The 22,272-nt window shown below is 54.0% G+C and overlaps 1 protein-coding gene across 1 annotated transcript in view; it reads right to left on the bottom strand.

Annotated features, from left to right (window-relative positions):
* ACOX3 (acyl-CoA oxidase 3, pristanoyl) overlaps positions 1-22,272 on the bottom strand; it is a 39,821-nt gene extending 17,549 nt beyond the window's left edge. The window contains 11 exon segments of the mRNA XM_032493277.1: positions 396-516; positions 1,937-2,059; positions 3,642-3,824; positions 4,698-4,794; positions 9,077-9,165; positions 11,836-11,979; positions 12,563-12,652; positions 13,466-13,540; positions 14,502-14,735; positions 15,641-15,798; positions 22,075-22,272. Coding sequence (XP_032349168.1) covers positions 396-516; positions 1,937-2,059; positions 3,642-3,824; positions 4,698-4,794; positions 9,077-9,165; positions 11,836-11,979; positions 12,563-12,652; positions 13,466-13,540; positions 14,502-14,735; positions 15,641-15,784 — 1,300 coding nt within the window. The 5' untranslated portion in view covers positions 15,785-15,798; positions 22,075-22,272.

The raw sequence follows: 22,272 nt of genomic DNA, 5'->3' as shown, positions 1-22,272 counted from the left end.
AGTTTCAGTTCAAATGAACAGATGGGCTCCTTTCTGTTCCGGTTTTCAGCGGCCCCTTTGCACAGCTTCTCCAAGCCCAGTCACGGTCTGCGGATTCTGACCGAGGAGCATCAGGCATCAGAGTGGAGAGACCTGATGAAGGCAGGGGTCGGCTCACTTGTTCGGAAAGGGCCAGACAGTAAACGTGGGAGGCTCTGTCTCAACCACTCAACTCTGTGTCGGAGTGGGAACACCGCCAGGGGAAATGTGTACGCACTGGGCATGGCCAAGGTGCCAATAAAACCTTATGCACAAAACGGGCTCTGGCCCACAGCCTGTAGTCTGCTGACCCCGGGTCATGAGTCCCATGGCAAGGGTAAGGAGAGAAAGCTGCCCCACGTGTCTCCAAAACCTACCGGCCAGATAGCCGTGTCCACCACACGCCTCCCGGCATTCCTGAATTCCCCGCTGGGCAGTCCACGAGGCCAGGGACTTGCCAGCCGATGCCAAGGCATGGATCTCACGTCCGAGCTCTGCCTTGGGGGAGGGAAGCCAACAGAACAGTGAAAAGAGGCCCCGACACCAGAGGTCGGGGTCAGGTCCACCCAAGCATCAGAGGCCTTCGTCCCCTCCAGGCTAATCCGAGACACTCGGCAACGACAAAAGAAAGAAACCCAATTTTAGCTTAAAAGAAATAGGATTCATCTAAGAATGGACACACGTAATTTCACAGCAATGAAAATAAAGGACCAAGCTCGGCCCGGCAGGCGTGCCCCGGGGGGTAAGGCTGGTCATAGAAGAACCTGTTCTGACTTCGGCTCACAGTGTGACCCCAAGTGCCGGGCGTCTTTGCTGAGACCAGGAAGGAACGCGGCGGTTGGGGGGCGGTGCCGGCACGCTGGCCCCCGAGGACCGCAGTCCAGGTCACCCACTGCCCTATCTGCAGGGGGCCTGCCCAGCCTCCCCTCCTGACACGTCTGGTAAATATTCTTTCGCTTTGACTCGATGTTTAATAAAAAGGGTTATGAGAGAAACGCACACGTGCCTGCTAACACGATCCACCTCAGCAGTGTTTACAGCTTCCAACGAGGGCTCCTTTAACCTGTGCCTGGGTTAAACCTCTGAGCTTCAGAAAGAACAGGGCATGGTTAACTACACTTCACAACATTACTAACAGAACGATTCCAATGTCAGCTGGCCAAAGCTTCAATGACTCGCGCTCGGGGAACACGCATAGCCGTGTTCCTGATGGAAAGGTCCTCGCGGACCAGCAAGCCGGCCTGACTTGCTCCGCAGCGCACCCTGCTGGCCTCCCAGCGCCCCCACAACCTCACGACGCCTGCATGTTTATGCTGAGTTTTCCAAGATGCGCTGATCTGACACAGGCTTTTCAGGGTGCGGCACACCCCCATCTGCAGCATTTCTCATCAGTTTTCAAACGCGTTTATTGTGATTCACACTTCACTTCTGCCCAGGAGGCAGCACGAGGCGGCCGCGGAAAATCAATCTGTGAACCGTCCACACAGAAATGAGCCAAGGACTCCTTTTCACGTCGGGGCTGATCCCAGGGGATTTGCACGCTCATCTCTGGCACAAAGCCTCGCCTGTCAACTCAAATCTAGTCAGCTGGAGCCCAACCTTTGTAGGGTTGTTTACAAAAGATCAGAACCATGAAATCTACTGAGGGGCCAGCAATGTGGATTGTGCAAAACCATCAAGTTCTCAAGAGGGGAGCAGCAGCTGAACTCACAGACGGGAACTGGGAGTCGCGTCAGCACATCCTTGAGGAACGGGGATGCGGACACGTGCCCAGCGCGTCCAGATGACGGCCAGGACTCTGAGGGTCTGCGTGGGTGCACACAACGGAAGGAATGCGTCCCTGCGAAGCCACACTGTGGACCCCGGCGACATTTAAACGACGATCAGGACTGTGGAGAAGAGCGGGCGCAGCTCTCACCTGCGTGGCACTCTGGTCGTTCCCCAGGAGGCCGTGCTGAAGCTTCTCCATGTCCAGGAAGAGCGATTTGGAAAAGTGGTCCAAGGCGTAGGTGGCCGCCAGGTACGGGAGTAAGCGCCATTGCTGAAATGAACAAAACCGCTGTCGGCACACCGGCAAAGCCTCCTGAGAACCCGTGCCTCCCGGGGTGGCCGTGCAGGACGGGCGCGCCAGGAGCCCCCGTCCACTGTCCCAGGCAAATGCAGAAGGTCCTGCACATCTCTGGCACCCACCGCCATGAAGCCTGGACCCCAAGGCTCTTCCAACCCAGCCAGTGCTCCCCCTCCACCCCAACGACCCCACTCAAGGCACATCTGTGCCACGTTCAACGCCCTGCTCACCCCCCCACCGCTATGTCACCAATGTGGCCACTGGGCCGGACTAAATGCAGCCTACACGGGACCAAGGAAGCCAGGCTGCTGCACCAAGTGTGAGGCCCACCAGGCAATCCCTGAGCTTCCTGAGCGCCCGAGGACTGAAGCAATCGCCCCAGGCCCGACGGGGGAGCTGAGGCTCATGGAGAGCTGGAGGGAGCACGTCTCTTTCACCAGCGCACACCCACTGCTGTGCGGATGGAGGCTAGGGAGCCGGGAAGGACCCGGGCAACCACCACCAGCTGCCGGCACCACCATCCTCTACCGTCTGCTGGACGCGGACATGGCGTCAGCTGCTCCTCACGCACTAACGTATCCAACCCTCACAACCACCCATGAAGAGGTACTACAGCCAATCCCAATTCACAAATGAGGAAAGTGCAGCACAGAGAGGTTCAGTGCCTTGCCTGAGGGCACACAGCAGGGAGAGGGTGGACCTGGGGCTGGGAGCCCAAGCACGTGGCTCTCGGGGGCTCTCGTAACCCCGGGCCCATGCCTGGTGCCCAGCAGTCAGGTGCGCTGTGACCTCACAAAGGCCACGGGTCAGTGGGATGGTGGGTCCTGGGTGTCGCCCAGGTATGAACCAGGGCTTTTCCTTACTTACTTGTATTAAAAGAAGTGTGAAAAGGACCAAATGCGATTCAGTTAAAGTTCCTGAAGTTTCACTTGAATACACCTTGGCCCAAGACCTGGGCCTGATTTAGCTGCTAATTCTTGACAGGGGTCATCGGGGTGGTCACTCCAAACAGCCTGCTGTGAGGACCAGGTATGCGGGCGGTGTGTGTGGAAGGGCTGGGGACGCAGAGGCATCACTGTGATAAAATGCATCCCCAACCCCATCCAGGCACCTGGGTGATGCTCAGCCGGGGCTGCAGCTCTGCCATCAAAGGACTAGTGTCCCCTCTGCTAAGGATGTCACCATGAACTGGGCGGGACCCTTGGCGGCTGTGACCTGGGGCTGCGTCTCAGGGATGGGGTGAGGGCGTGGGAGCGTGGCCTGGATGTGCAGGGTCTTCCCCGTAAGCGGGGAGAGCATGCACGCCCATCTCTTGCCGGGCGCCAACCCAGGTCCCTGACCGAGGCTGCCTGCACACACCCCTTGTTAACTGAAGACCGTGAACGAAGACCACTGGCATCCCAGATGCTCCACTCCTTCCCCGCAGCTGCCTGCGCTCACCCTGCTAACGGCCTGAGTCAGCTCAGCTCCCGGTAACCGAGCTGCAGCTCCCACAGGAGCAGGTCTCTGCTTGCAGGACAGAAGGAAAGGGAAGCCACACTTGTGAAACCCACACCTGCATCTGATACTCCAGCACCGGTACCTCCTCCTCGCCTGTCGGTCCAAACTGGCGCCTGGTGGCTGAGAACCGCAGTGCTATGGACACGGCCAGCTTTAAGTTGGTGACGGCCATACCCACAATGGAGACCCGGCCTGCGGACAGGCTGCCCAGAGATGCTCCGAAGCGCTGCCTGACGTCCTGCGGGGGAATGCAGATTAATGTTGGATCATCGACGGTCGCCTGGGGGACAGGCACGGGGACGGGGGGAGCACTCCTTTACTGGTTCAATACTGCCGGCCCCGCACTGGGCACCCAGACACAGACCCCCAGGCCCAGGCGGGCCGAGCCGCAAGGAGGGCTGGTGTCCTGTGAACTGTTCTGGGATGGTGTGGGTGGCACGGGGGACACACAGTGGCATGGGGACCTGCAGGCTGCCACCTGGGGGTCCTGAAGCCCTGCTCTTTGACCCCACCGAGAACCAGACACAGCTCAGGCTGCAGGCAAGGCGGGGACCAGGGACAGAGTGCCCAGCTGCACCCACGTTTGTTTATGAAATGGGCTCCGTTCCCCACCCCCCTGGAACTCCTCTCTCCCCTCAAACAACCACTCTAAGGGGTGTGATAACCATCTGCTGTTCTCTGTGGTCTTTTAAAATGGGTAATTGCCCAGGTGCACCTATTTTTAATGTGTTATAAATCTCAACATGCTTACTGCACGCCGGGGTGCGGTCAGCCCCAGACACCAGAGACTGCTGTTTGTCACTGTGGCTGTGCACGGCCCAGCAGGCGACCCTTCACCTCAAAGCCCCCGGTGGGAAACAGCACTGGTGGGGGCAGCCTCCCTAACCGTGACCCTGGGGGGCTGGCGGAGGCGTGTGAGGGATTGTCACTGTGCCTGGGGCCCTGGGGGCGGCCGACCCCGATCTGCACCTGCATCTGGACAGGCTCGCAAGGGCCGCCAGCGGCTCCCGTGGCCCGTCCCCTTCTCTGAGCACAGGGGGCCTGGGGTCTGGTGGGCGTGGTGGGGACGGCTTCGTCACCCACAAACTGCCCTGCCTGGAAGCACCACTACCTTAAAGGAGGAGACGTAGGCGCCCTCAGGGGTGACGTCGCCCGTGCGGTTCAGCAGGTCCTGGCGAGGAATTCTCACCTTGTGGAACAGGGCAAACCTGTGAGGAGAGACAGCGCTTCCGGTTAAACTGGCCCCTGGGTCGATCTCTCGCTCCTGAAAGCCAGTCAGATAAAAGCCCAGGACGGCTCAGAAGGTGGCAGAACCCACAGAAGCCAAAACCAAACCCAACTGGGACAGAAGACACCGGAAATCAGGACATTGCAAGACACCATTCTACCCAAGAGCGCGCGTTTAACAAGAGAGTGTGTGTGTGTGTGTGTGTGTGTGTGTGTGTGTGAGTGTGTGTGTGTGTGTGTGTGTGTGTGTAACACGGTGTGGCAAAATCAGGTCAAACTGAGGTTTTAAATCTCTCCCTCACAAAAGCCTAGGGGATAAGGTTATGCCAGGTAACCGGAGGGGCATAGCTTGTGCCAAAAACCCAAACCACCTCAAAACATCAACAGCCCCCGCAGCACCTTATCCTGACCACTAAGCATTGTCAGTGTCACACAGAACATTCTTTCACGACCCACAGGAACAGCTTTGGGAAAATGGCAGCGCCCTGCAGAGAAGGGGGGCAGCTCTCCAGCCCCCTCCCTCCCACGCTGCTCCCACTCTGCTCCAAGCCTGTGCCCGGCACCCGAGTCACCATCCAGAGTCACCGCCTGTCCTGCACGGGGGAGCAGAGGCGTCTCTAAACTCCAGCTTGGAATGTCACGTCCAGCATGAGATCGTTGGACCCCTAGGACCTGTAGGATCTAAACCCAGAGAGATGCGGAGAGCCCTCTGACGGGACCCCTGCCTGCTGCCCCATCAACACCTCACTCCTCGCAGCCCGTGGCTGGGTCAATCTGCTCGTGACCTTCAAGCCGGCCAGGCCCTCTCCTGACCTCCAGGCAGGCAGCCCTCAGAGTGCGGCTACCGCCTCCAGGAAGCCCGCCGTGATTCTCCTCCACGCCCTGCAGTGAGTACCAGGTGGTCTCACTCTGCAGCGACTGCCCGTCGTCCACGCTGCTCGCTGAGCCACCTGCTTGTTGGTGACAGTTCCAAGGGGTCTTCTCACCCTGTCATAATGGGGCCACATGCCTGGAACCTACTGGACACTTCAGAAGGGTCATGGAATGAAGCAACTGAGGGTGAGACATCATCCTTGGGGCGCTGGGGTCACCTCCACCAAACCCCGAGTCCTGGGACAGCCTTGGAGGGTGACAGAGCAGCACCTTCCAGCGCAAGAGTGGAAGGGCAGAGCCCTGGGCTGGACGCAGCCGGTCGGGGGGCCCCTCCCACGTTCCTTCACAAGCGACTAGGATTTCTGCACGAGGCCACTAGGCCCCAGCCGGTGTCCAGGTGAGGAGCCAACGTCTGTGGGTTTCCCTCCTACGTGTGAAATGCAGGCCAGCCGCACTCCAGCTCCCAGCAGGCCCCGTCGAGACCCTGAAGGCACTGCCTGGGGTGAGCCGCTGCATCACAGCCTTTCTGGGGCCACTCTGACCGGCCCGGAAGGCCCATGTTCTGAGGCCCACTTTCCAAGGACGCCCGGCCCCGGCGCCGATGCCCCTGGCGGGGTGCAGCTCGCTACTTGCAAGCCAAGGGACGCTCTTCCAAGTGTGAGCCTGAGAACTCAGAGTGCTCTCTTCGCCCTCCTCTGCCCCCCAGAGGTGACACAAGTCAGTGTGTTTATACTTCAGAGAGGATTTGCTTCAGTTTAACAGAAATCAAGACTTCACACGTTCTGTTTTGAGCACTTCTATGTGGCAGGAGCTGCTCCAGAGACAGTCAAATGGTGGCCAGACTGTGGGCCAGCCTGCAAGCCAGACTCCCAGTGTCCCCAGAAAACATGGGGAGTGTGTGCATGTGACGTGGAGAGTGAGCGACACGGTGGGGCTGGTGGGGCTCCCAGACCTCATGCCTGGGCCCCCACCCCACGTCCTCCTTGCTCCTCGAGACCCCGCTGTGGTCGCACCCCACCTGGGGCCCAGGGGGCACTGGACATGCTCCCGCCTCCTGGAAGCTGTGGCTCACTGGCTCTCCTGAGGGGTCCCCACCGTTCTGAAGCTAGAGTTATTTGGTAAAAGTCACCCAAGCAATTTGTCTGCCTCTGATTTCCCACCTCCTTGGGAATTTTCGTCAAGTGACTAAAGCTAACCAACAGATTGTTACCACTTTTTTCAAAATAAACGATCTCAGGACAACAGTCACTAAATCACAACACTGCCCCTCGAGCAGCAGGCAGAGTGAGCCCCAGGGTCTCCTGTGTCCCTGAAGCCCCCTGCTGGACATGCACACCAAGGCCGGCCGGGACGAGGGGCCAGGCGGGCAACTCGGGCACCATGGGACCTTCAGAGGCTCAGGGATGGAGCATGGCTGCTTCAACACCCTGTCTGCCCCGTAGGTTGGGTGACCTTGGGTTTGGGGAGCCTTTCTTAGATGGCCTGGGCAGGGGGAGGTGGTCCCCATGCCGCCCCCTGGTGGCACCAAGCTGGCACTTCGGAGTTTCCGAGCCCTGTTCACCACGACGTGCAATGCATGTGTTTAGGGGAGTCTTGGCTACGCTGGTGTGACTGTGGGTGGCTCTGCTCAGCGCTCCTCGGGACCATTGGGTAAGACACAAGCATTCAGTCTCGAGGGACAGAAGCTGAGCTGAGGGAACTAAGTGGGGAGCTTTTCACTGATGTCCCAGGACCGTGTTCAAGAATCTAACTTGTCAAACCAAATACGCAGGGACTGGAGATCTGTGACTGCACCCGACGCCAGTCCACTGGACAGCAGTGACCTGTCCACCGATGGAATCACCGTACACGTATTTCTGACCCTGGGACGCAGCTCTAACAGACACCAGTTGTCAGAGTCCAGTGTGAGGCAGGGCGTCCCCCAACCTGCACACGGCCGGGACGCCTCCTCAAAACACCGAGTCGGGCGGCTGCCTTGCTCGGAGGGGCTCCGGAGCGTCTCCTGCCCTGAGGACCAAAGGCCACCTGGCCCGCCCCCACAGTGATGGAAGGGAATTGACGGCGGGCTCCAGCCTTCACTCACAGGCTCTTCTCACAAGTCAGCGAGAGAGGAGCTCAGAATCCTAAGACGGGTGCCTGTGGGCAGGCTCTGCGTGTGTGTGTTTGATTTTGCTTTTTAACAACACCCTTCCGCTCTCTCCTCCAGCTACACAGAGTGAAAACTGATGGTTCCCAGCCCTCTCTGGCACAGGCTAGGGCGCGCCTGTTCTAAGGGTCCAAGCAGAGATTTGAGACACTCTCTGGGCCCCCAGCGCCCGGACTCCTTGCAGGGGTGGGGGTAGCAGCTGAGAGGTTTCTCCGCGCTCAGGTGGCGGAGGACCCCCTGGCCCAGCTTCAGCTTCAGAGATCACCTGCCCCCGATTCACCCTCCGAAGACCAGATGAGCAGAGGCTCACTACGTGAGGCAGGACCCTCTGCCTGTGCATGTCGCTGCTGTGCATGAAGAAGTAGGTACGTAAAAAATCCTGGGACAGTGTGAGCTACATGACTAAGGAACCCCCGGCTTTGCTTTCCCCCTGTTAGTAAGCATCTCGGGGGAGCAGGGAGCCCTCTTGGCCAGGCTTCCCAGGAGACGGAGTGTGAGTCCCACTGCACGGATGAGGAAGCACCGACAGGCAGCAAACGGCCGGGAAGACCACGTCCTTGGTCCCCAGCCGGGAACCACACAAGGGCCCGGCACAGGGCCTACGGTTCTCCTCACAGACAAGGGGACAGGCCGGGTGAACACAAAGAGTCAGAGGTGGACCAAGGATTTGAATCCAAATCTGGCTGATTCCAAAACTCATGCCATTAATAATCCCAGGAATCTGCAGTGAGACCACAGGTTCTCCATGACGCGGTCCCTGCCCTCCTCCCAGCACGCTGCAGGGCCTCACAGCGCCCCCACCCCGGAGTCTCATCTCAGGACCACACTGCCACCTCTGCCCAGAACACTGCTCTGCCCTCAAAATCACCATGGAACCGCGCTGGATGCCCAAGCTCCGGGGGAGGGAGGCAAAGCCCCAGGCCATGGGCTGAAGCCCCAGGGCCGCTAGTGTCTGGCCTGGGCCTGGGTTGAGGGCTGGAGAGGCCGCCTGCTGGGGAGAAAACTGCTTGTCTCGCGCTCGGGGCCATTCACACCTCCTGCAGTTGCGGTTCAAGTGGCCATGGCCCTCCATGGCACGGAGGTGAGGCATGTCCCCACCGTGTTCTGCTTGCCTCCGCGGGGGTCCAGGAAGGCAAGAGGCAGTATGGAGGGACCGGTGAGGTGACAGGTAGAAATACACCGAACACACATCCTCAAGGAACGCCCCCCGAGGACGGACCACCAAGTCCAAGGTGCACACTCACCCGTTGTCCAGGCCGTTCTGCCCGAGCTTCTTCCCAATGTTGCCAACCATCACCCCTGGCATGGGAAGAAGGGTCTTTGGGTCTCGAATCTGTACAAACCACAGAAACAGCGACTGTCACGACCACACAAAAATCAGAATGAACACGCTCAAAAACCCCAGTGACTGAGACACAGGCTCCCTCTGCGTAGCTGCAGTGGGTTCAAGTGTCCTCCGGAAACGCGACCTTATTAGGAGGAGGCTCCACCGCAGAGGGAATGAAGGATCTGGAGACGAGCTCGCCCTGGACCACCCAGGTGGGCCCCAGACCCATGGACCAGTGTCCTCTAAAAGGAGGCGATGACATGGAGAGAGGGAGGCCACCTGAAGACGGGGACAGAGATGGGAGAGAGGCAGCCACAGCCCAGGAACAGCTGGTGCCCCCCGCTGAAGCCGGAGGGGGCTGGGAGGACCGTCCCCTGGAGCCTCCAGGGAGAGCGTGGCCTTTCTCACGTCTTGATCCAGCCTCTTGGCTCCAGTCTGTGAGACGCTCAGTCTCTGTTGTTCTGGGCCCCTAGTTCGCAGTGTTATTTGGTCATGGTGGCCCCAGGACACTGATGTAGAGGCTGAGCAGTACATGCTGCCTGGAGGACGCTAGGTGTTTCATATTTATGTTCTAGATACGGGACTCTCTGCTGGATTTTAATGAAAAGACAAGATGGCTGTGCACATACGTGCTGTGGGGAAACAGTGTAAGATTATTTTTGTAAATCTCTGCTCCCCAAAATGAGTTTCCAACAAATATACACACCTAAAAGACACAGAGAGGGGAAGGGCACAGCTCAGCGGTAGAGCGCGTGCTTAGCATGCGCGAGGTCCTGGGTTCAGTCCCCAGTGCCTCCATTTGAAAAAGAAAAAAGAAAATGCAAATCAAAACCACAACCAGATAACTTCTTCACACACACTAGGGCGGTTATGGAAAAAAGGAAAAGAAAAGAAAAATAACACGGGTCGGTGGGGATGTGACGGAACTGGAGCCCTCAGCATCGCTGGTGGGGAGGTAACACGGTGGGAACTATATAGGGCTTTAACAAGCCCAACACAGAGTCGCCATCATGACCCTGCAACCTCGGTCCTGGGTTCGTGCCCCAGAGAACTGAAAACAGGTGTCCAAGCAGACCCCGCTCTTGAACGTTCACAGCGACGACATTCCCCGGAGCCAAAAGATGAGAAACCACCCAGCGTCCATCAAAGGACAAACGGGTACACACACCACGGTCCCTCCATGCAGCAGATCGACCGTTCAGCCTTAGAAAGGAAGGGGGTCCTGGCACAGGCTGCAACGGGGATGAACCTCAAAGACGTGTGTAAAGCAGCTATGGTATATTTACACAATGGAACACTACTCAGCCAGAAGAGAATGAAATAATGCCACCTGCAACAACACGGATGGACCAGGAGATCATCACACTAAGTGAAGTCAGTCAGAAAGAGAAAGAAAAATACCATACGATGTCACATACGTGGAATCTTAAAAAAGGACACAAACGAACTTATTTACAAAACAGAAACAGACTCACAGACACAGAAAACAAACTTGTGGTTACCAGAGCGGGAAGGAAGGGAGAGGGATAAACTGGGAGTTCAGGATTTGCAGATACTAACTCTATGTACAACACAGATACACAGCAAGGTCCTACTGTACAGCACGGGGACTCTATTCAAAAGCTTGTAATAACCTATAATGAAAAAGAACATAAAAAGGAACGTACATACAAGTACAACTGAATCACTGTGCTGTACATCAGAAGTAAACACAGCACTGCAAACCAACTATACTTCAATAAAAACAAAACAAAACAAAGAAAGCAGGTGGAGGGAAAGAAGCCGGACACCAAAGCTCACAGAACACGTGATCCTTTTTAGACAAAGCGTCCCAGAGAGGCAGATCCACAGAGGAGACCAGGGGCTGCCAGGGCTGGGGTGGGGGGCGGGGGAGGGGAGTTGGTGCTGAGTCGGGGGGGCGAGCGTCTTCTAGAGATGAAACACTTTGAAGGGGCTGGCTGCACAACACCATGAATGCACTGAAAGCCACTCCATTGTTCCTTTAAAATGGTTAACTGTACGTTACATGAATTTCACCTCAATTTTAAAAAAATGATGGATTTTCTTCTCTCCTGAGAGCTCCCTCCCCCATCCAAAAAGTCCTGGAGACTAAGGATGTCGGAATGAGTCTGGGGGTGGGGGAAAGTGGTTCCCTTCAGCACCCAGCCCGCCCAGAGAAAGGGTCCTGGATGAGCTTCTGCAGCTCCGGGCCCGGAGAGGCCGCAACAGCCTCAGGCAGGCAGGAGATGGGCTGGCCGCCCGCCCCAGGCCCCTCTGCTGGCCAAAACTCCACTTGTGACCTAGGAAGAGCCCCAAGTCAACTTCACATCAGAACTCCTGGAGCCCCTCGGGCCTGCTGCCAGAGCCCGGGGTGAGCAGGGGTGGGTGGTGGGCTGGGAGCTGGGGTCTGTGCCGGGTGTCCGTGCGATGCCAGCGTGACCTCTAGGAGGACGGAGAGTCTCTCCCAGATGATCCTCGGCCAGCGCTTCAGAGGTTCTCAACGGTGGCAGCCCTGACATTTGGGGCTGATAATTTTTCCAGGGTGTGTGGGGGGCCGTCCTGGGCACTATGGGGCGTTTAACCGTATCCCTGGTCTGTATCCCTAGAAGCCAGAAGCAGCACTGCCCCGAGCTGCGATGAAAATGTCTCCAGACTTGGGGTACACCCAGCCCCTACCTGCACGACAAAGGGGTGCAGCCCGTGGCACTGGCCCCCCGGTGTGTACAGCTGAGCGAAGAGCACAGTGTGCGTAGCGGTCTTGCCCATGTTGCCGACCCAGAACTTGGCAGCTTCGAAATCAGGGGAGTGTAGGATGAACTCCTGCACAAGGGAAAGAAGTTACAGTTACAGTTAGAGACTGGAGCACACACGGAACGTCTCTACCTCTTTGATACACTCGATTTTCTCTGCTCAAAACCTCTGAGGCAAAGAGTAAGGACGGACCGAATATTGTGTGGCCCAGGCCGTGGCGGGCAGGGAAAAGAAGGCGGGCAGCTGGCCCAGAGAGCCTGGCCGCAGGCAGGGGACGCAGACAGGCAGCTAGAAAGGGAACCTTCTCTAGTCTGTTCATTTTATAAAGCATGAGCAACTGGAACTGTTTACAAACCCAAGGCCAACAGGCTGCCTGGTAAACCAAGAAACAAATGTTACAAAATGATACATAGTGTCTTCACCGCATTCAAATGCCACACAAATCCAAACCAGGAGAGATTTCCAGGTGGGAGTGGCTTCTGCCCTTTCTCTGCTGAGCTCCGGGTGACACATCCCTGTGTGCACCTCACAGGGATACACACGAATAGACGAGCTTCTTGGTCTCATTACTCTTCACTCCTGACAATGCTGTGTTTCATACGCTTGAGGCCTTGAGGCCCCAAGACTGGATGGATGGGAGGGGACCACCTACCTCAGTAGTAGGGTCGTAGTGAGCAGTCGTCCGGATGGCCTTGGTGTTACTCCCGTGACTCAATTCGGTCAGAGCAAAACAGCCGAAAATCTAACGTGGAAGCACAAAATGCCATGAGGCGAGAAAGGCTCCTTCTGCACCTTCCTGGGGGGATCTGCCACCATCCTTCCTCTGCCGCCGACACCGCAGCTCAAAGGCCCCGATCTCACTGAGCCACTCTGCCGCACTGGGCGCCGCGCCTCCCAGCTGTGAGAGCGGCAGGCTGGACACGCGGACAGCGGCCCCGCCGAGTCAGCACCGCGGCAAGGACAGCTCCCAGGCAGCAGAAGGAAACCGCAGATCTAAGTTTTGATAAGAAAAAGCGAAGGGCAGCAAGGGAGCCATATTCAATATCTTGTAGTAACATGGTGAAAAAGAATATGAAAACGAACACATGAATGTTCACGTATGACTGAAGTATCGTGCTGTACGCCAGAAACTGACGCAATATTGTAAACTGATCATACTTCAATAAAAATATGTATTTTAAAAAAAAGACAAAAAAAAAAAAGGAAAAAGTGAGGGGCGCAGCGGGATGGGGGAGGGCACAACTCAGTTAGAGCGCATGCTCAGTATGCACAAGGTCTTGGGTTCAGTCCCCAGCACCTCCATTAAAAAAAAGAAAAACAGAAAAAAAAAATAAATGCCCATTTGAAAAAAAAATTAAGAAAAAGATAAATTTCTACCCCGCTGGGAACTTTGGCATACCCTGGTTGAGTAAAGGACAGCTCTGGCTATCTGGCGAGAACCCTCAGAACACAAAATACCCAGAGCATCTCTCTTGGGGCCCCTCTTCTGCAAACTGCCCTTTCCACGCATCTCTAAGGAGGTGACAGAACAGGAAGCCATGACTCACCAGCTTACCTCCAAACTGAAGATCTTTGGGATATATTTGAAATGCCTTTCAGAACCAGAGCTGTAAATCGTGGATCCAAAAGTCTGGAAATAAAATGCCACCACGAAAACAGGCGGAAGTCAGTAAGTGCTGTCCTGTGACTCCCCGCAGCTGTGCGCTCCACGCCCGCCCCGCGGTGGCTCCTCAGCGTCGTCGCCCCACACGGGCGAGGAACTCGGATTCCGAGGGGCTACCTAAGAGCGCTGGTGCCCAAGGCCCGGCGTCTCCTGAGACACGGCCGCCTGGCCTGGAGCTTACGGAGTGGCAAGACCTGGGTCCTCGTCCCAAGCAGTTTATGTGAGTTAAACAGAACCGAGTGGATCCATGAACAGCAAGGAGATGGGGGTGGGGTTGGGGGTGAGGTGCAGGAAGGGCAGAGAGCCCACCTCTCCCTCAGACGGCACCAGGACAAGGCCGTCCCCCTGCGTGTCAGAGGGCGGGAACACAGGCCTCACCTTGGCCCTAATTTCCTTTCTTTTTTTTTTTTTTTGTCTTTATTTTTTTACTTTTATTTTTTAAAATTTTGTAGGGGGGAGGTAATTAAGTTTATTCATTGATTTATTTTTAGAGGAGGTCCTGGGGATTGAACCCAGGACCTTGTGCATGCTCAGCAAGTGCTCTGCCACTTAAGCTATACCCAGCCCGCACCTCGCTTTCTTTTCTGGGGCATAAGGACTTATGTGTGCGAATGTGCATCCAGAGCTGGGAAGACCTGGACTTCCACTAAGAGTCACAAGGTCTGCCCACTCGGCCTTACCTCTGCTTTTGTTTCCTATAGTTTTTTAGAAATCTCTTTAAACAAACATCACCCAAATGTGTAAATCTCCCAAAACTTTAGAAGCATGGAAATGCTGACAACATCCCAACCACAGAGGAAACCGTCTGCATCTCACAGGCTGAGTGTGTTTGGTATCCTGGTTGTTCTGGTCCCTGGACAGACACTGTCTCGGCCTCGTGGCTCGGGGACAGTGAGGGCCCACACTTCTCTCCCAGGCGCTGACTCACCAGGAGGTGCAGGAAGAATTTGGTGGCCAGGGACCAGTCGTACATGCCGAGGCACTCAACCAGCACCCGGATCCTCCAGGGGCTTCCCAGCACGTCCTCCATGGGGAGGAAGTCATATTCGAAGATCCGCTTGCAGCGCAGGAAGTTCAGCTCCTGGTACTTCTCCACCGAGAGATCACTTCCACGGGGATGCGCGAAGAGGGGGTCGCTCTCCAGAGCCGAGAAGACAGCGTTCTGGGAATGCAGGAGGCGGGGAAGGGCTAATTTGGAGGCAAAGGATGGGCTCTCACTACGCTCTTGCTTACACAGTTTTCTCAAGGCCACCGGCTACCTCGGACACACAGGCTAATGCAGAGATACAGGGACAGAGATGAAAGTCCATCCCAGAGAGGGAGGCAGGGAACCAGGGAATTGAAACCTGGACCTACTATTCAGAGACGCCTGTAAAGTTTAAAAGTAACTTCTAACTGACCTCAGAGAGCAAGTGAGTAATGGGAGCAGCCCCACTGGGGGAGCAGGAAGCCCTGACCGGACCTAGTCTCTGTGACCACATTGTTCCAGGGTCTTGCCGGCTCACCTAACCTGGGTCCTCATTACCTGATCTTGTTTTTGCGGAGTGTTTGTTCCACAGAGCAGAACAAACTGGAAAGCAAGTAGGAAAAGAGGAGCCTGATGGAGGGAGACAAACAGCCAGAGAAGACGGATAAATGGACCCAGCGGGACCCCGAGAGCGGGAGTGCTTATACCCAGCTGCCTGGGCTGACAGCTCCCCGACTTAAGTGTCTTTTCCTCTTCTGAGCAATAAAGCAGCCTTCCACTTTGCTCCTTGGCCTCTGCTGAGAATTCTTTCTCAACCAGCAGGGAAGGGCCCACACTCTCTGTGGGGTTTCTAATCTGGGCTTCTCTCTATCCGCTAACACAGTAGAGAGCAGAGGGCCCTGAGGCGTGGGAGGTCTAATCCATCCGTGTTCATCCATCCAGAGCTCCCAACAATTCCCCGGCACCGTCCAGAGGCTGAAAAGGAGAAAGGCCTGGGCAGGCCTAGGACTCACCCCACCTTTTTGTAGATCCACAAGACGCCCCCCCAGACCCCGCCCGCAGGGGTCCCCATGGGCAGCACCGCCCAGTCCCGGCCTCACCTTGAAACGCAGCACATCCTCACCCTCCAAGAACAGCGCCAGCTCCTTCCAGCAGAAGGAGGCGCGGGCACGGGCCGCGTGCAGGGGTCCCCGGGGCGGGTCTGGCAGCACCAGGACATCGCTCCCTTCCTCGGGGGGCGCCATCGCTCCACGTCCACCTGCAGAGACACGCTCTGAGTCTGTGCGTGCCGCCCAGTCACACCCTCTGGGGCCACGGCAGAAGCGCAGCATGGTGCAAAGAAGAGACCAAGAAACCGATAGGCTCTGACTGCGAAGGGACAGTCGGAGGGAATTACCACCCAAGAGCTACCGTCCCCCTTCCCAGGACGGGACGGTGGGGCGAGCGTGCATGTTTTCACTCCTGAACAGAGGTGCCCAGGGCCTGGGCGAGAGCACAGGGCAGTCACGCAGCCGGTGCTGGGAAGCTCCAAGGAATACAGGCCGCAGTGAGCCCGGGCCACTGGGGAAGAGTCCAGGGCTCTGTGTGCTCCAGCCTGGCCTGAGGACACGCTCCTCTTCACTTGGGGCCAGCCAGGCCCACTGCCCAGGGAGCCTCACCCAAGAGTCTGCTCACCGGTCTGCTCTGGCCCCCCCAGAGTCCCCTTGAGCAGGTCTGGATGGGGGATGTCGGCCACAGACCCCGTGTGTGACTCCACTTGGTGTAGGGGCATCTGGCTTCCCACTAAAGAGCAACCCAGCTCTCTTGCCCAAAGGATCATTCTGGGATTTTCTGAGCAGACTAGCTCTTTTGTACAGTGCCTGGGCCAGTGGAGGCGTGGACGGGAGAGGCTCGAGAATGCAGACCTGGAGGGACACCAGGAGAGCAGAGTCCTGGGCATGGCCCCAGCTGAACCCTTTAAGGCCCACAGAACCTTTAAATCCTTCTAGTTGATTGTTAGAACAGGATGCCAGGCTCTGAGTACAATGGGTCAGGGCTGCTGACACACCATGGAGAAGTGGTCTCTTTCATGGTGAAGCATTTTTGTGTTCTGTGTGAGAGGGCACGACCGGGCGTCAGCTTATGTGTCAGGGGCCACGCCCTCGACAGACTGCAGTTTATTTCAGCCCCCGAATCGTGAGCCAATCGTGCCATCCCTCCTGAAAGATGCGAGAGCCCAAGCTCAGAGAGGCTCGCTGTCTTCCTAGAGCGCCCACCACCGAGGAGTGGCAGAGAAGAGACCTGAACCCAGCAGTGTCTGACCTCAGGGCAAGCTCCTCAAAGCACCACTTTAAAGACACTAAGAAAGAAGCACGGACTAAACCAAGAGCCAAGCAGAAGGAAGAAGCTAAAAGGTCAGAGCAAAAAGCATGGAGCAGAAAAGAGACAATCAACAAAAACCAAAGTTGGCTCTTTGAAAAAGACTGACAAAATTGGGAACTTTTAGCTAGATTGACCCAGTTATAAAAAAAAAAGAGGGAAAAGGCAAATTACTAACATCAAGAACCAAAAAGGGACTATTACTACCGACCTTAAAGAAATAACAAGGATTCTAAGGGAATATTATCAACCACGGCACACCAGCAAATCAGGAAATCTCCATGAAACGGACAAATGCCTGGAAAGAAACAAGCTACCAAAACTGACTCATGAAGAAACAGAAGATGTGAAGAGATCTACAGTGAGTAATGACATTGAGATCAGTCAGCTACCCACAAAGGAAAGCAGGCGGCTTCAGCTGTGAATTCTACCAAATATTTAAAGACATCAGTAATCTACAAACTCTTCCAAGAAAAAGAAGAGGAAGGAACACATCCATAAATGTTTCCATTAAGCCAGTTTTACCTTGAAATCAAAACCAAAGACATCACAAGAAAACTACAGACCAACATCTCTTGTGAACACATACAGAAAATTCTCAGCAAATCTTGCTGAGTGAATCCAGCAACGTACAAGAAAGATTCTACGCCAGGACCAACTGAGATTTATCCTAGGAATGTAAGGTCGATTCAACATTTGAAAATCAATTCACGGAATAAAGGACAAAAAAGCACATGATCATACCAACAGATGCAGAAAAGCATTTGTCAAAATCAGACACCCTTTCATGATAAAAACTCAACAAACGAGAAATAGTTTAATAAAACTGACCCAGTAAAAGGCATCTACAAAAACTCCATAGTTATCATTGTACTTAAGTACGAAAGACTGAATGCAGTGCCCCTGAGATCAGGAACAAGACAAGGATGTCTGTCTCTTCTCTTCAACACTGCTGGAGGTCCCAGCCAGTCAGCTGGGAAAGAAATTAAATAAAAGTTATTCTGATCGGCATCCTATCTCTATTCACAGACACTATGATTTTGCATATAGAAATTCTGAGTAAGTCCACTAAAAAACTGGTAGAATTAATAAATCAGTTCAGCCAGTTTGTGGGGTACAAGATCAGTATGCAAAACTCAACTGACTGCTCTACATCACCCATGAACAACTCAAAAGTGAAATTAAGAAAACAATTCCATTGGCAACAGCATCAAAAATAATAAATTACTTAGAAATAAATTCGACAAAAGAAGTGGAAAACTTATACTCTGACAACTATACAACATTTTTGAAAGAAAGCTAAGACCTAAATAAATGGAAAGACAATCCTTTGTTCATGGCTTGGGAGACGCAGTATTGTTAAAATGCCAGTATTTCCCAACACATCTACAGACCCCATGTTATCCCAGTCAAGGTTCCAGCTGGATTTTTTTTTTTTGAGGGAATTAAAAAGCTGACCCTAAAAGTCATACAGAAATTCAAGAAACTCAGAATAGACAAAACCACTTTGAAAAAGAACAAAGTTGGAGGATTCACACTTCTCTATTTCAAAACTTGCTACAAAATGACAACAATGAAGACACAGTGGTATTGGCATAAAGACAGACATACTTAGATCAGTGGAATAGGATTAAGAGTCCAGCAACCAGCCATCACGTGTAGGGTCAAAGCTTTCTGAGAGGGGTGCCAAGATAATCCGTGGGAGAAAAACAGTCCTTTCTGTTGGTGCCGGCGCAACTGAATACCCATGTGCAGAGGAATGCAGGTGAACTCTTTCCACACACATTCACAAAAATTAACTCAGAATGAATTGCAGATCTAAACGTAAGAGCTACAACTATAAAACTCCTAGAAGAAAATAAGGGAAAAATCTGTAAAATCTTACGCTAGGCAAAGCCTTCTTAGAGATGATCTCAAAAGCAAAAGCAACAGAAGAAAAATAATCAATACACTGGACTTCATCAAAATTAAAAAAATTTTCAGCAAAGAACACCATCAAGACAGTGAAAAAACCCAGAGGGTGAGGGAAGATATCTGCAAATCATATATTGATAAGGGCCTTGTGCCCAAACTGCATGAAGAATCTTAACACCCAACAATAAAGCCAAATAACCTGATTTAAAAGGTTCAAATAGACATTTCTCCAAAGATATACAAGGGCCAATAAGCACCCAAAAAGATTCTCAACATCATTAGCCATCAGGGAAATGCAAATCAAAACCAGAGTAAGATACGACTTCCCATCCACTAGGATGGCCATGATCGTGAAGATAATTAATAACAAGCTTTGATAAGGATGTGGGGCAACTGGAACCCTTATACGTTACTGGTGGGAATGTAAAATGGTGCAGTGACTTTGGAAAAGTCTGGTAATTCTTCAAAAGCGTAAATACAGTTACCACATGACCCAGCAATTCTGCTCCTAGGTATAAATCCAAGAGAAATGAAAAAAAATATCTGCACAAAAGTTTGTATAAGGATGTTCACAGTAGCATTATTTACAACCCGAAGTAGAAACCGCCCGTATGTCCATCAGCAAAATGTAGTCTCTCCACACAGGGAAATATGATTGGCCACAGAAAGGAATAAACTACTGGCTTGTGCTACACTGTAGAGGAACCTTGCAAACACCATGCCGAGTGAAAGAAGTCAGACTTTTTGGTCACATGGTACATGATGCCGTTTAAGTGAAATGATCAGAAAGGGTAAACTAGAGATAGAAAGTAGATTAGCAGCTGCCAGGAGCTGGGTTTGCGGGGTGATGAGAAGTGACTCCTAATGGGTCTAAGCTTCCTCCTGGACTGATGAAAATGCCCTGGGGTTAAGCAGCGGTATTACTGCACAACTCTGTGAGTATCTGAAAACCACTGAACCATACACTTCAGATGGGTAAACTGTGTGATGAGTTATATTTCAATAAAGCAGTTAAATTTTTAAAAAACTTTTAAGTAAGGCACAGCTCTGAGCAGAGACCAAGTGCCCCCAAATGCAAGCTATGAAGTCCAAGGGAAACTGTCTCTTTCTGGACTTCCTGCACGTGGCCCCATCCCTGTTCCTCTCCTGCCCCCTCCCTCTGCTGCTCCTCCTGCGTCCCCCTCAGCCACTCTCGCTCTGCATCATCACGTCCCTTTAAATTGTCTCAGTGCACAGAGGGCTCCCAAATCCATGCTTCCAGACCCATGTGCTCATTGGCAGTTTCCTGAACACCCCTCCCCTCTCACATTCTGGAGGTCCTCAGACTCTGAAAGTTCAGCACTGCTCCCCCCTGCCCATACTGTCATCCTGCAGGTCTAGTTCAATGCCACCAGTGACCCAAGGTTAGTCACGCTATAAACCCAAGTGTCACCCTGGAACTCTCTCCTCCCTGGTGCCCCACAACCCAGTTAGTTACCAACACCCCTCACCACTGCACCTCTTTAATGTCGACTGAATCTCTTCTTTTCTCGTTGCGCCTATTAAATCTATCCTAATAATCTCCAGTCGTTGACCAAACAGTCATTGCGTGTGGTGAATATGTTAATCTCACACATGGCTAATCAAGATCAAGCAACTGACTCATCAGCATGGCAGCCTCAAGCAGCCTCATCTTCCAGGCGAGGAAATGGAGCTTGCCAGTCAAGTAAACTGCCGCCCAAGGTCAAACGGCGGTTATCAGGCACGCCCCGCCCCAAATCCCAGTCCCCAAGCAGTCAAACGCCACCGGAGGTCACCAGCATCCCTGCATGACAGTCCAGCTGTTAAAACAAGGGCTTGAAGGCAGGCACCTGGTGTTGGATCCCAGTTTTAGAGCTAACCTGTTGGGCAAGCGCAGCAAAGTCACTTCACCAATCGGTGCCTCAGGGGAGATGACAACACGGTAATGCTGGTCAGGTATCTAGTTACCAGGCTGTGGCCATTAATTAACAGGGCCGTGCGGAGTAGGTCCCAGCATGGAACGTCCATATCATTACTGTGGTAATTGCCGCTTTCAGACAATTGTAGACGCGGTCCTAACACGCAGAGCCAACGGTTCTCCCTTTAGGTGACAGCTGTCTGGTGATCTCAGGGTGAGACAGGAAGGGGGCAGGGCATAGCCATTCAAGGACTGCCACAGCAATTAACATCAAAATGGTGAAGGATTCAACCTCCAGGAGGCCTTGAGGCTCAAGATGAAGAGATTTAACTTCTAGCAGATCTTGAGCTTCATTATACGCCCCCTGTAATGTAAGCATGGTGAATAGCATGCCCACAGGCGCCAAGGCAGTCCCAGGGCTAGCCATGTGAAGGAAAAACTGGGCTGGTCTGACAAGATAACTCATAAGTCTAGGAATGCTGAAGGAGAGGCTGGGCTAGGCTAACAAGTCTAAGTATTGGAGTACTGATCTGAGTTCTGCTGGACTAACTTGTAAATCTAGGTTAATTAGTGTTGGTTTGCTGTTCATGTTTTTTTGCTAGCCAGCTGGATTTTCAAAGATACATATCTGGCTTTGGAATGTTGGTTTGCTGCCTCCCCGCCTCCACTTTTGTGATGCTGCTGCTGCTAAAGCTGTTCCATGCCTATTGGCCGAATACCCCTAAGCTTGTACTTTACCCTATAAAACCTCATGTGCACGTCTTGGAGGCGCTCAGAGCTTTGGAGCAGAAGCCCCTCTGAGCCCGCTGGCATAATACATCTGAGTACTCCAACCCTCAGGGTGGTGCTTGTTTCTTGACTGGCCTGTCGTTTCCGTAACAGCCACAGAGGGTCAGAGTGGGAAATGGACAACTTCTTGGGAATCCCAGCCCCTTCCCCAGGCTACTTACACTGGTCCTTCCACTTACTGGCATATGAAGCCACCGAGCCCATAAAAACCGGCAATATGGTGCCTCGAGGGCCACTGCCCCCTCTTTCTCCCTCTTCGGAGACGGCCCACACTGTCTATGGAGTGTGTACTTACTTTTAATCTGAGCACCCAACCCCCACACCTCGTGGCTTTTGTCTTGCCTTTCAATGTATCCCTCTGAATAAACCCACCTTTACTCAACTGTGGCTCGCTCTTGAATTCTTTCCGGCACGAAGCCAAGGACCCACACTTGGCGGAGCACGTCCCAGGGGCTCAACCAAAGCCTGGGACACGGCCCTCCTCATGCCCCACATCCGTTTTTCCTGCATCAAGGGGACAATGTCCAAAGTCCTCAAAAAGTCTCACACATTTACCTGCCCGGCAGCCGGCCCTCCCAGCCTCTGCGCCAGACACGAGTGTGCCCCGGGACCTTTGCACGAGCCGCCCCTGCGCCCCGAGGCAAACGCAGCTCGACCTTCGGACCTCGCAGTGTCGCCCCAGTGCCCAGCACACACAGCAGGTGCTCTACGGAGCTGATCGGAGCAGCCAAGGCCCCGGGAAGAGGAACGCGC

Source organism: Camelus ferus, chromosome 2 (assembly GCF_009834535.1).
Source record: "Camelus ferus isolate YT-003-E chromosome 2, BCGSAC_Cfer_1.0, whole genome shotgun sequence".
Taxonomy (NCBI): Eukaryota; Metazoa; Chordata; class Mammalia; order Artiodactyla; family Camelidae; genus Camelus; species Camelus ferus.
Note: the sequence above shows the minus strand (reverse complement) of the source record. Positions and strands in the feature narration are given on the sequence as shown.